We start from the raw sequence: 14,814 nt of genomic DNA, 5'->3' as shown, positions 1-14,814 counted from the left end.
GGCAAAGACCACTTTATTTACAAAGGCCTTTAGCCTGTAAGTAGGCCTGGTGAGTTGGCTGCTATTTTTAGTAATATTTTTCTGTAATTGTTATGTTTTTATTGTATTTTAATGTATTGTTTTAATCCATTTTAATTAGTTCTGTAAACCATTTTTTGAGTACCATTTTTTGGGTGGAAAGGCAGGGTACAAATTAAATAAATAATGCCAGTGAATAGTGTGTTTTGATGAAAAGAAAAAACTCAGCTCAAAGACTGGCAGACTTGTAGAAACCATAGCACAAGGCAAGCCATTCTTAAAACAGAGAAAGACAACACCATGCTGTGTTTTTTCCTGGCAACTGTAGCTCACTCCAGTATGGTAACCAAAATACCATGGCAGAAAAATTAAACACACACACACACCAAAAATGAGCTACACACAAACGCTAGTATATTTATCAGACATTTGTCCCAGCACACAGATTATCTGCCTCGCTTCTATCTTTGTTCTCACCTGTCATCAAATACCAGTTTTGCTCTTCGGGACTTTGAGTTATCTGCAGTTGTGGCGGAGGCAGAAGGGCAGCTTGAAGTAATATTTAAACCCTTTTCCTTGAAAGAAGACAGATCACAATTAGTTAAAACATTGATTTTTGGCAAACAAGTGCTCATTGCTCATGCTTCACTTGCTGAGTTTAGGCTGGTTAAATGCAACCCAGATGTATATCATTTTTCATGCTTACCACACATACAGCTTGAGAGGCACAGCTGTTGTCATACTGACACCAACTAATTCAAAATGCAAAGCAGGGGAGGCTTTTAATTAAGAACCAACTGTTATAGTTTGCATACAGTTAGGTAACGATTTATTTTGCATCACACACCAACTCTGTTGTCTACTTAAATCTGTGGTCATGTTCACAAAGATTCAATTAACAGGTTTTATGAACTAAATACTCCACAAAAATCAAAGGCCATGAAACTATAACCCTATTCAGAAGAATAAACACATGAGGGGGACCACATTGACTTGCCTGGCCCCAACAGTACACGTGCCAGCTTGCCCCACCCCCTGACACCTGCACATATAGCGTGAACATCTGCAGGGATGAAGGCTTCATGTGTACATCTGTACTTGCAAAGTCATCCACCTGATCTGAAACCTCGATGGTGCAGCGACACATTTGTGTCTACAGATGTACGTGTGAAGACTTTCTTCTTGCAGACACTTGCTATGTATGCACAGACATCAGGGGATGGGGAAAAATAGCATGTGCAGCATCAGGGGTGGGACTAGTTGGTATGGACCTGCTCCCATGTTCTATTCAACTCATGAGCATTTCTTCTGAACAGTGCTTACATGTTTGATTTCACATAAAGGGAAGACAAAATGCTAAGAAAACTAAGGGGAAATCACAACTGAAGTTTATTCCTCTTACCTTTGCTTCCTTAATATTACTTGAGGTCTTCCCTTCAGTCTTCTTTTGTTTAGATGAGCTACTTTTACTGCTGCTACTCTCTTTATTACTGTTAGTACTCAATTTCAAGGAAGAAGACTGACTGATGGTTCTCTTCCGAGACCCATGCTCTTGCTTTGAATCTTTTTGGATGACTGGGGTTGTGGCTGGAGACGGAAGAAGATCCTTTTCTTTAACAGCACTTTGCTTTGATGACCTGCCCATCAAAAATAAAAATTATTGCAGTCACAAGCTTATATAAAGGAGATTTTTAATTTCTTTGCCTCACCAACAGCAAAGCAGACAGCTTGCTTTACCAAACTATTATATTTCAACTTAAAAAAGGGAGTAATTTTTGGTTCAAGTAGAATGTACAAAAAATAATCTCTCTAAGGCTCAGAGTGTAAGTCATGCAGATTGAACAAAAGGTGGCAGATCTAAAAGCATAAAATTATGTTCTGGTAACGCGAAGGGAGACAAGGTGCCTCCACCCAATTTTGGCCAAGACCTTCCTCCTTCCATCCCAAGCTTTTCAGAATGGTCCCCTGACCATCTGGAAAGCATTTGGGGATAGTAGAGGGAAGAAGGGACAAAAAAGTCCCCTTCTGCAAGCATTTTTGTGCCTGCAGATTTCAGGATCCAAGCTATAATTTCTAAGTCTTTTGCAAGATGGTGGCCCATAGGCCCTCTCAAGTATTCATAGAAGTCTAGATATGATTTCACTTGCAAGAAAATATATGCCACGCTTTGTTACATCTCTTTTCGATTTTGTAGAAAATATGTAAATGTACATATTTATATGTAGCATTACACATGTACTTCCTAGACAATTTAATTACTGTGAAACTTGATTATTCAATAACAAGAGTGAAAGAAACAAGAGTTGAGCAAATAAACTTGTAAAACAGTGAAGCTATTGTGTTATTATCCTCTAAAAATATAGTGATAATGAACTATAAAATATACTTGCTATGATCCATAGAGGCACACCCACCCAAATATTCTCTTATGAGCTACCTCTCCAGAATTGAACAACTGCCATTTAAACTCCCAAATGTTAAAGGTGTGGTAGGGCTGCCCGGCATGACAGCTTATTAAAGGAATACTGCTGGTAACAGGCAAACATTTTACTCCTGATTTTCCATTTAAATAAATCCCAACTCCAACCTCAAAACTGGGAACTTTAAAAAAGCAGTTTGGCAATTGTGTGGGGGCAATGTATGAGATGAAAACTGGACATTTAGGTTCATGCGGACTCCTTTACACCAAATGCTTGAAAGTTGCGTGCCTCTGGACAAATCTCCTCCTTCGTGCATTTCAGATCTTACATAGCATAGAAAGGCACTCACTCTCTATTACTGGAAGTCTTGTGTGCAGAAGAAGGCTTGTCTTCCAGTTTAGTTTTCTTGTTTTCGGTGCCTCGACTTTCTTCTGTATTCTAAAACAAAACAATCACAAGAGAACCATTGGACAAACTTGGATGATTCCACATTCAATAACTGTGGTGATATTAGTAGACCATCATGATGGCTGAGCAAGTTACTTACAACATTAAGATCAGCAAGTAATAAAAACATTTCCTGCAGAAATGGTATAAAATATTTTTGTCAGTAAATTGTACTGACACTAACAGAAGGCAGAAGCATATTGTATATGCCATACCCTTGAAGTACAAAGATTGAAGCGTGGCTTAAATAGTTCCATGAATGGAAAAATGTGACAGTTCAGTTTACTCCCACTATAGATGGTCAAAACAGCAACTGGTCTTGTCATGCTGACATGAAAGCTTCTATAGAAACACAAAGGGGAGGGCATACTGGGCTCAGTTTGATTTCTCCATCTCTCTCTTTCTCTCATTGGTCAGCAAGGTGACACAGAGTTCAATGAAGCTTACTAACAGAGACGTGTGTATAGGATTGCAATGTTGAAAAAATATGAGGAGTTGTCTTTTGTAAGGCTCCTAACACCTGGAAGTTCTAATTGGAATATAGCAATTTCCTCCTTTTTAACAGCAGCTTTTCCTAATTTTTTTTTAAGAAACAACACTTTCTGGGCCATTTGGAGAATCCAGAATGAGGGATCTTACATGTCAGCTTCAGAACAAGCCAGGATATTCAACTATAGTTTAAATCTGAAGATGGGATAAAATAGGAAACTATGGTTAAGAAGAGACTTCCTGCAATGATTGCTTCCACCATGAAGGGGCTGCATGTGCATGCAAGAGGTTTGATCATATTAGTCAGGATATGATTGTCCAAAAAACATGGCATTAACTTCATTCTGTGATGAAGCTAGTGATGTGGGGTTTCTGAAAATGCTGAATTGGAAAATGTTCATATGCAAATTAAGGTAATTTGCATCAGAACATTTTCTGATGCCCTAGAGAATGATCTAATTAGTATGTTTGTTACTGGGAGAGAACAAACTAAGCTATGTCTGTTCCATTATACCTAGTAGCCTCCCAAACTTTACTGGGTTTCTCTATTATAAATCACTTTGGCTCGTCAAACAATATCTAGAGTAATAAAGGAACTGGCAGAAGAACTCTCAGAACCGCTGTCTATTCTCTTTGAGAAATCATGGAGGACGGGTGAAGTGCCAGATGACTGGAGGAGGGCTAATGTTGTCCCTATCTTCAAAAAGGGTAAAAAAGAGGAACCTGGGAACTACAGACCAGTCAGTCTGACATCAATCCCTGGGAAAATTCTGGAGCAGATGATAAAGCAATCCATCTGGAAGCACCTTGAAAACAGCACAGTGATTACTCGAAGCCAACATGGATTTGTCAAAAACAAGTCCTGCCAGACAAACCTGATCTCATTTTTTGATCAAGTAACCTCCCTTGTAGACTGTGGGAATGCTGTAGAAATCATATATCTCGACTTCAGCAAAGCTTTCAACAAAGTGCACCATGATACCCTGATGAGTAAACTAGCTCAAAGTGGGCTAGATGAAACAACAATCTGGTGGATCCACAATTGGCTACAGAATTGGACTCAAAGAGTGCTTATCAATGGGACCTTCTCAAACTGGGGAGAAGTAACGAGTGGGGTACCGCAGGGCTCAGTCCTGGGCCCAGTGCTCTTCAACATTTTTATTAATGACTTGGAGGAGGTGGTGCAGGGAATGCTGATCAAATCTGCAGATGACACAAAATTGGGCGGGATAGCTAATACTTTGGAAGACAGAAACAAAATTCAAAGTGATTTGGGTAGACTGGAGCGCTGGGCAGAAAACAACAGAATGACATTTAATAGGGATAAATGCCAAGTTCTGCACCTAGGAAAAAGAAACCAAATGCACAGTTACAAGATGGGAGATACGTGGCTCAACAACACTACAAGCGAGAAGGATCTTGGAATTGTTGTCGATCACAAGCTGAATATGAGCCAACAATGGGATGTGGCTGCAAAAAAGGCCAATGCTCTTTTGGGCTGCATTAATACAAGCATCGCTTCCAAATCCCGGGAAGTACTAGTTCCCCTCTACTCAGCACTGGTTAGGCCTCATCTGGGGTACTGTGTCCAGTACTGGGCACCACACTTTAAGAAGGATGCAGACAAACTGGAAAGGGTGCAGAGGAGGGCAACAAAGATGATCAGGGGACTGGAAACAAAGCCCTATGAAGAGAGACTGAAAGAACTGGGCATGTTTAGCCTTGAGAAGAGAAGACTGAGGGAAGATGTGATAGCACTCTTCAAGTACTTGAAAGGTTGTCACAGAGAAGAAGGCCCGGATCTCTTCTTGATCATCCCAGAGTGCAGGACATGGAATAATGGGCTCAAGTTACAGGAAGCCAGATTCCGGCTGAACATCAGGAAAAACTTCCTGACTGTTAGAGCAATATGACAATGGAACCAATGACCTAGGGAGGTGGTGGGCTCTCCCACACTGGAGGCATTCAAGACGAGGCTGGACAGCCATCTGTCAGGGATGCTCTGACTTGGATTCCTGCATTGAGCAGGGGGTTGGACTCGATGGCCTTGTAGGCCCCTTCCAACCCTACTATTCTATGATTCTATGATTCTAGCTTAGCTGTGAAGAACTATCAAGAGGGAAAGTAGAAATGAACACGATCAGAAGCTCACAGATTACATTTTTATATTCACAAATTCAGCATAGCATTTAACATGCTTAGCTATGTTAAGTAACTTAACTATAGCTACTGCACTTTTATGGACTTACAAAGTCTTACCTTAGGCCTGCAAAATATCTACAATGGAAGAATCACCAGAGAAACTTTCAATCCAAGCAGACAAAGCTAAGGGTAGCTAAGGCTCCCTTTGCAATGGTATGTATAGCTTAAGCATTGAACAAAATACTATTTAGGCAGACATTTTAATTATTGTAAACTGAGTCTCAATTGGCATAATACCATATAGTTGCAGTGTATAATGCAAGAGACTTGTAAGATCACCCAAGCACATTTCCTTGCCAACATAGCACTATGTATAGAGATGTGAAGGCCTGGAAAAAAACCTGAAAAAAAATGGAAAAACCCTGTTTTTCCCTCCATGGCCGTTTTTACTTTTTCCAAAAAACTGAACACCTTTGGATTATGAAATATATTTTTTTTAGAATTTAAGTCTGTATATTGTAACCCATTTTTTAATCATCTCTGCAAGATTCCCAGCGTAGTTATTTCTTCCATTCCTTATTACAATTATTGATCTAACGTATCTTTCACTGTTAAGACATTTAGGGATGCTCCAAGTGATACTTAGTTTCCCAACATGTGAGTTGAATCACCATATCATAACATGGAAGAAAATTTGCATTTTGGTTTTGTTCTACAAAGTCATATGTTTCTGGGCTTTTTCTCGTTAGATGCTGTAGCAGTCAATTAAGGCAGTTCTAATCTAAAATCCAGATGTGAAAAAACGCTGTAGGTTATCCCGCCACTGTCACCAGATGCAACAGAACAATATGTAGGTTACCCCACCTATGTTTCTTTTTTAAAATTAATGTTGAGGCTTTTGTCTACAGAATTCACTGCCACAATTTTTAATAAAATTCTCAGTTAGCTGCACCACTAGGGAATGCTGCCTCAGCTCTAAAACCTTTTAACTGCTGCTACTAGAATAAATCCTCTCTATCTAAAAGAAACTCAGTAGCCTGGTTTGTATGGCATAGGCATAGGATTAACATTATCACTGGAGATAACCTTTCAAAATGAACAAAAAATAAGATGTTCATTAACAAAAAATTATTTCCAAAAATGAATAAAATGTCACTCTTTAAATAGTAAATTGAGATTGTTGAAAGGTTCTTAAATTATATATGGTTGGGTACCATTCCTAAACTGAGTCCTTCACAGCCAAATAAAATCTCAATAGCTTTTCCTTCAGGTCAGATTTCTCCAAGCTCTACCCTGGAAACAGGAACAATTTTAGGAATTTCCTTACACTTCCTTACTAACAGGAACAGATGCTGTATACCAGTCCTCCTCTGCCTCCAGTTCTTCCTGCTTCTTCTGGCTTCTTGGATGATTTAGATGTTTCAGAGACTAATTGCTGAAGTTCCCTCTGGCAGAAAGTGAAGAGGATCTAAAGAGCCTCTTGTTGAGGGTGAAAGTGGAGAGTGCAAAAGCTGGTTTGAAACTCAACATTAAAAAAACTAAGATCGTGGCATCTGGCCCCATCACTTCCTGCCATATAGAAGGGGAAGAAACGCAAGCAGTGACAGATTTTATTTTCTTGGGCTCCAAGATCACTGCAGACGGTGACTGTAGCCATGAAATTAAAAGACGCTTGCTCCTTGGGAGGAAAGCTATGGCAAACCTAGACAGCATAGTAAGAAGCAGAGACATCACCTTGCCGATAAAGGTTCGTATAATCAAAGCTATGGTTTTCCCAGTAGTAACGTATGGCTGTGAGACCTGGACTATAAGGAAGGCTGAGCACCAAAGAATTGATGCTTTCAAACTGTGGTGCTGGAGAAGACTCCTATGAGTCCCCTGGACTGCAAGGAGGTCAAATCAGTCCATCCTAAAGGAAATCAACCCTGCTCATTGGACTGCTCATTGGAAGGACAGATACTGAAGCTGAAGCTCAAATATTTTGGCCACCTAATGTGAAGAGAAAACTCCCTGGAAGAGACCCTGATACTGGGAAAGATTGAAGGCAAAAGGAGAAGGGAACGGCAGAGGATGAGATGGCTGGACAGCATCATTGATGCAATGAATATGAACTTAAGCACACTCCGGGAGAGAGCGGAGGACAGGAAGGCCTAGTGTGCTATGGTCCATGGGGTCATGAAGAGTCGGACACGACTTAACGACTGAACAACAACAATAACTTGGTTTGCTCATAAAATTATCATGTTTGGTATCTTAAATTTAAAAGTATAGTATAATCAGATAATAATTACGAAGTTACAAATTTTACTTCCAAAAGTTTTAAAATATAATGATAATTTTATGAGCAAACCAAGTTATACATAATATAACTTTAGGAGCATAAAGAGTGCTTTATGTTCCTAAAGCAGCCTTCCCCAATCTGGTGCCCTCCAGATGTTTTGGACTACAGTGCCCAGCATTACTGACCGTTGGCCATGCTGCCTGAGGCTGATGGAAATTGAAGTCCAAAATATCTGGAGGGTACCAGGTTGGGGAAGGGTGTTCTAAGGCAACAAAGTTACTTTAGATCTGTAAAGAGCACTAAAAAATATATGTATCGCTTATTTTTCTATTTTCCCCAACATTTCTGTCCCCGCCCCCAACCCCAACCCTCCATGTTTTCAAAATTTCTGGAAATTTTACATCTCTAATGATGTACAAGAATTAAATCCTTTCAGGCTGTATGGAAATCATGTAAGGGGTGTTGTTTGCCATCTTTCACTAACTTCTAAGTTGGTTAGATCCCAATTTAGCATATGCATTATTGCCTAGTAGATACCTTGTCCCATCAGATTAAATATAACGTCAATTACCAGCATACATTTTGGTCAGGCTACTGATTGAACTACTATTGGCAACACTTGTCACTAGGACCTTTTGGTTACCTCAGTAGTATGATGGCAATATGAACTCAAATTCATCGATCACATCACAATGAATTATGTCTTTTTCCCCTTATTTTAAATTCTCTTCACCTCAGTAAAGTCATGGAACTGAAGTTAAAATTTCTTCAACTAAGTGCATATGAGCTTTGCCAAAATTAATATTAAATCAGCTCTCAATATTTCCCAAAACAGCTGGTTAAACTCTGTTGGACTCGACAGTCTTGTAGGCCCCTTCCAACCCTACCATTCTATGATTCTATGAAAGCTTGATTACATAGAGAGACCCCCCAGCTTTAAAGACTACTTAACGAACACTCCATTTACATAAGACAAAAACTTCATACTGAAAACTGACCTGACATAACTTATGCTTCCTCTTGCCCTTGGTGGAACTTTTGTCAGAGGATGTTTTCTGGGGCTCCCTCGGATGCTTCTCAGACACATTTTTCCTCTCAATTTTTGATGGGTCTGTGTCTTTGTAAGGCTTTCCTGGTATTCTGGTTAAGAGGCTCAAGTCAATCTTCACAATAAGGGGATACCTTTCATCAGGATCACTGAGCGGTGAAAGGAGTTCCTTCTCTTCCATAGGAGAGAACATTCTTTGCCGTAAAAAGCTGTCATCCTCCTCCGTGGAGGGTTTAACAGGAGTCCTATTGCTCTCAGAATATTTGGGGGTTTGTGATGAAGGAGGCAGGCTCTCATTCTCATCAGAATCAGAGGTTGAGACATCCGTTTCTATGAATTCCTTAGATTTCTGTGTGGATTTGATTGCAACCTTACATTTCTTTTTCTCTGTCGTAGGCCGAGGGGAAGATTTGGGCTCCTTCTTTATGTTGGGCTTTCTGGAGCCTTTTGTGGCTGCCTTGTGTCTATTAGAGGGTATATTTGTTGCCATGTCCAATGGAGTTTCACTTTCTATTTTCAGTCCCCCTCTGGGCTCTTCCACAGATGGTTTCTCGGCCTTTTTGGGCTGCTTTTTACCTACAGTCCTCCTTTGGGTCATGCTGTCACTCTGAGCGGGTGACTTTTGTCTACCGCGACTACTCTCTGATCCTTTCTGGCTGGCTTTTGAATCTCTTCCAGGAGTGGAGGAAATGGAATCTTTAGATCCAGTTTGATCTGCATATCCACCCCCTGTGCTCTGATCCCTACCCTCTTTCTTGTAGCCTTGTGTTGACGGGATGTTACTGTCCACAGAAGAAGCTGGTGATACTTTATGTGGATTCACCTTGTTCAGCCAGTTGTCAAGCTGCCACTTATTTGTTGGAGGTGGCTCGGGCTAAAAGAAAGAAAAGGGGAAGTTTAAAATGGAAAAAAAAGCTTTACATTCCTCCCACTTCCTGGGTGGTTAATAAACTGCACCAAAGAATAAATAGGAATGTTTTATTACAGCCTTGCAAATTTGGGATTGGCCTTCCATTATGTTGCTCATGCTGCTATTTATCATCATCATCATCTTATGTGTTGTGTATCATATCTAAAAATATATCTAAGCAGTTTACAAAATCAAAAATTAAAATACATCACGATAAACCTATAGAAGTGTTGAGGTGGCTGTCAGTTTTGAAGTATGCACCTAGCCCTCATATAAAAAGGAAGGGGAGGGCTGCCACAATGTGCTAGCTTTACTCAACAAGGAACTGCAGCAGGAGCAGCTTCATACTTGTATGCTCACCTGGGAGCAACAGCTGCTCCCCTCAACAAGCAGATTAGTGTCAAACTTCATGGCTGGCTCAATCATTATGAAACAAACAAGTGGGACTTGCTACAAAATGTTGCAGTGTATCCCCACCTGCTAAGTGGACCATTCCTATTCAGGGCTCCTTAAAGCATGGAATAGGAGCTTTTTTTGTGATTTTCAGATCTCTGACTGCTTGCCAGCCTTGAACCTGAGCGTTTTATTGCTATATGGCGAATGGGATGTTAATGGGTAAGGATACTTTTTCCTTTCATTTCTTTCCTCCTGGAACATTCCTGCATAGCACCAGGAGGGGAGCTTTTAAACTCATGGCACATATCCCCCAACCCTAATTCCCCCTCCAGAATACCTATTATAAACTGCTAGGGGTTTGAGCAGGCTAATTCTCTGTACCCCCACATTTTCCTCCACTTCACCAAACTGATATCTAACATCCTGTGTCTCAACTACAGACATGATGGGTTCATGCAGTGTGTCCAACCTCTGGTTCCTTTAAAACAGGGGTAAGTAACCTGCTGCCCTCCAGATGGTTTGGACTACTACAACTCCCATAATTCTTTACCATTGTCTATGCTAGATTGAGCTGATAAGAGAATTCTACAGTAGCTCATCTCCTTGTCTGGAGAGAGAACTGCCAGGTTCGCATTGAATGCAAAGACAGGAACTTCTGGCTTTGCTACTAGTTTTGGTGGTGGTGGTGATTAGATAGAAACTGCTGACCAATCACACCTGCGCTAAAATCCTGGATTACTCCTCTGTTTTCTATGGGCAGCTCTTCTGCCTTCAGGGAGGAGTGGGGGGGTGTCTAAAGCAGGGGTAGGCAACCTTATGACCTTCAGATGTTTTGTAGTACAACTCTTATCTCAATGGATTCAACATTCCACATTGCTCACAGGGGTGTTTGGCTTAGTTTTTCTAATTCCTTTTTCTTTTGCTTGGCAAATGTATATACTTCTGCATATCTCATAAGTCCTTGGAGTACGTAAAAATCTTGAACTTATTTTTGGGTAGCCCCACTTCGCTTCCAAACTGATAGGCAATCAATCAACTGTGTTTGATTGATGGAATTATGTTATATCTTGTGATCGGCTAATTGGAACTAGGCTTTTATTTGGATTAGAAGATGATTAAAGTAACTGTATTTTTATGTTGGATGCTCCAAGTGACAAACCAAAGAGCACACTCATGTGGATAACTACTGAACATGAGTAAGCTTCATATGTAGATAAACAGTTCAAGCTTCTAACATTCATATACCCAATTTCTTCAAGTTATTGCTGTGCTATTAACATATCTGAGGAATATTGAGATCATAGATATTGGTATATCATTTATAGTATGAAAGAAACAAATCCTACCTCAGGAGATGCACTTTGTGATGGCTCATTAGCCTCACTATCACTAGAACTACTTTCACTCTCAGAGTCTGAACCAGAACTGCTTTCAGATCCACTATGGCTGCTTGAATCATCCCTAGAATTATCTGCCCCTTCACTTGTATGCTGAGAAGGTTCAGAGTTACTGAGGGAAAAGAAGGTAGAACAAAGTTATAGAATTTTAAAATATTACCCACACTTTGAAGGTTATATAACCCAAATGTCTACTACAAAAAAAATGTTCTCCCCAACTTGTTGAAAACACATCATTATAGATGAAGTCCTAATTGGCCCTTTCTTTAAATACAAACTTTACATGTCAGAGGTTAATTGTACACCAGTACCAGTTCAATACCGTTGAATAATGTCAGATTATCAACGTATACCTACCTTCCAGGTGTACCTCTTGGCACAGTCTTATCAGAGTCCTGTAATTAAAAGAAAAGATCCAAACTAGCATCTTCATCTTTGTACCATGCATAAAACACTGATTAACAGTACTGGAATAATAGATTTAACTGCATTTAATCCACATGAACATCCATGTATAAAAATGAAAACTAAGAAATACATCGTACAACTTGCCAAAGTTTAAAAGCAAACAAAGTTAGACATCAGTGTGAGATCCATCAGCCATCCAAGGAGGGTTATAGTACTTCAAATGACTTTTGACAGGCTTTGTATGTCAACTGATATGTCTTCATTTGCAAATAAGTATTTTCCCCTACACCCTCAAAACAACTCAACTATTCTTCCTATGCTCTCACCACAGTATTTTTTGCACCTATCTGAAACAGGTCCATCTGCAAGCACAATCCAAACTGCTGGGTTTTAACCTTTAAAGCCCTAAATGGCTTGGGAATGGGGTACTTAAAAGTTAGCCTGCTTGCACCTGCACAGCACTGACTGGCTTCAGATATCTTGTTCTGTATCTTTCCCCCCACCCCACCCACCAGCTGAATTAAGGCAAATGTTGACCAGAGACAGGGCCTTTCCTGTTGTGCCACCTTGTCTTTGAATTTCACTTCTGAGAGGTTCACCTGGCACTGACTTTATTTTCTTTTTCACAACCAGGTCAAACCCTTATTTGTCCAAGCCTTTTAGTTTTTGTGTGTGTGTTGCCTGCTGCAATTCGTTCATTTTGTATGGTTTATTGTATTTTTGGTCTTATGTCTTATCTGTAAGTTGCTTTGGGAGCCATGGCTGAAGAGTTGCTAACAAACGCTTTAAATACACTCGTTTGCAGTTTGAGAGTACCATGCCCCGGAGCTGTTTTTCCCCCCAACTTTGCCTTGTAAGATAACTGTGTGCTTTCCTGAAGAATCAGACCTGGCGATTCATGCTTTCGTTAGATTACTGTAATATGTAATGCATGTGGCTATCCTTGAAGACAGCCTAAAGACTAGGATACCACAAGAATCGTATCCTTTTTGTTCAATTTCAGAAATCCTGCTGCTACCTGAGATAGGGTAGGTGGGTAGCCAGACGCCCTTTTTAGTTGGGGTGCCCAAGATTTAGAATGGTTTCCTGAGAGAAGTATGTGTGGCCTCATCACTGCCTGCTTTGAAGATGATGTTATTTAGGCAGGCTTTTCTAGAAGATTGATTTTATTGTGAGTTGTGCTGCTGTTTTAAAATTGGGTTAACTGCTTTTTAAATATTAATGTTTGTTCTCGCCAATCTATATTTTGTACTTTGCATTATGTTGTTTTGATTACGCTGTTAGCCCCCTTGTGTAGCTTGGTAGAAAGGCAGGATAGATAATAATAATAATAATAATAATAATAATAATAATAATAATAATAACCTGTTCACCATCACTGTCTTCACTGCTGCTGAGTTTCAAGTCATTTATCAGAACACTACAGGGAGGGGAAAAGAAACAGTTTTTTGTATTTTCTACCAGACAGACCATGATATCCTAAGAAATTAACCTAATTTATGATGATACCATTAACTTTCCTCTATTTCATAATGGAGTGATACTCCATTGAAGAAGCATACTGAAAGATCTGAAATGCTTACATCACTACAAGGGAGACAGAAGAAAGTAAGACACCCTGACTTTATGGTCAGCTGTAAACAGCAAAAAGCAGATAGGATCAAATGCAAGAGCATTTATAGCAGGAAGCATCATGAGTTGGTGTTGCACTGGTGGAACAAGGAGAACATGCAAGGCATTGCATCAGTGCAACAACACTGGATGGTGCAACAGCACCAGTAAATCTGTACCATGCAGGTCAGATTTGAGTGGAGAAGAAGAAACATACTGTGGGCTGGATACAGGAGAAGCAGCATCCAGCAGAATCCTATCCACATTACCAAGGCTAGCAACCCCACATATACCAATGCAATACTGCTACCATAACACATGGACATTACCCTGAAAACACAAATATCGAGTTCAAATGCCCATACCTCATATTAGACAACACAGGCAAACACAGTATGAACAAAAATCTAGCCTATACTCTCAAGATTAGGTGCCACCACAGGCCAAATCAAAAAGGGTAGTGGACAAAAACGGGGGGGGGGGGGGCTCACACGAAAAATACTAGTCCATCAGATTGCAATATGACAACTGGCTTGCACCAGTGCAGTTGCTGATGAAACACCCATAGAATCAGGGTTCCAACCGAATACAAACATAATAGGCTGCAGAAATTATGTCACAAATAGTAAACCCTTTTTAGGATCACTATTTGCTTAAGAATCATTACAATGTATTTAACCAGCATTACAGTATATTAATCAACACTTAAATTTTGTCAAGTTTTACTATGAAAGCTCTGGGATTTGAATTAAATTGTATATACAACCAAACCTGAATAAAATACTTGTATTTTATTAAATTTAAAAATTCATTAAGAATTTAAGAGCAACACTTGACATCACTGTAACAAACATAGCATCTTACTCTGTCTGGTTCGATTCACATCTGGAACAAAAACAGAAATAGAGTTAAAATTCTTCAACCTAATATGTAGTTTTGGAGTAGAAACTAAAATACATTGTTTGGCAGTGACCCAGTTCACATGATCACTGCTGCCCACCATGGCTTATTTAAGCCACGGTGAGCTGAAGCACATGCTGGGCAGGTTTTTTAAATATTCAAGCTGTGGCCGTGGCTTGTCATGTTGTCTGAACCGGGGTGGTGGGGGTTGTGGACAGTTAAAGAACCCTCACAAAACCCTAGAACAGTGTGGTGTAGTTGCTAGAGTGTTACACTAGGAGTTGGGAGATCTGGGTTCTAGTCCCCACTCAGACATGGAAGCTCACTGGGTGACTTTGGGCCAGTCA

The 14,814-nt window shown here is 40.0% G+C and overlaps 1 protein-coding gene across 3 annotated transcripts in view; it reads right to left on the bottom strand.

Annotated features, from left to right (window-relative positions):
* The window catches only part of AFF4 (ALF transcription elongation factor 4), an 85,197-nt gene that overhangs the window by 17,987 nt on the left and 52,396 nt on the right, over window positions 1-14,814 (bottom strand). For all 3 annotated transcript variants that reach the window (XM_084838815.1, XM_084838814.1, XM_084838813.1), the window contains 8 exons: window positions 14,432-14,452; window positions 13,322-13,376; window positions 11,906-11,943; window positions 11,498-11,660; window positions 8,796-9,719; window positions 2,788-2,876; window positions 1,421-1,655; window positions 496-593 (listed from right to left, as the gene is read on the bottom strand). In XM_084838815.1, coding sequence (XP_084694941.1) covers window positions 496-593; window positions 1,421-1,655; window positions 2,788-2,876; window positions 8,796-9,719; window positions 11,498-11,660; window positions 11,906-11,943; window positions 13,322-13,376; window positions 14,432-14,452 — 1,623 coding nt within the window. The remainder of the gene's footprint in view (window positions 1-495; window positions 594-1,420; window positions 1,656-2,787; window positions 2,877-8,795; window positions 9,720-11,497; window positions 11,661-11,905; window positions 11,944-13,321; window positions 13,377-14,431; window positions 14,453-14,814) is intronic.

Source organism: Heloderma suspectum, chromosome 2 (assembly GCF_057233095.1).
Source record: "Heloderma suspectum isolate Gila_16-S chromosome 2, 16-S_ref, whole genome shotgun sequence".
Taxonomy (NCBI): domain Eukaryota; kingdom Metazoa; phylum Chordata; class Lepidosauria; order Squamata; family Helodermatidae; genus Heloderma; species Heloderma suspectum.
The sequence above is the reverse complement of the archived record's forward strand: the minus strand, read 5'-3'. Positions and strand labels throughout refer to the sequence as shown.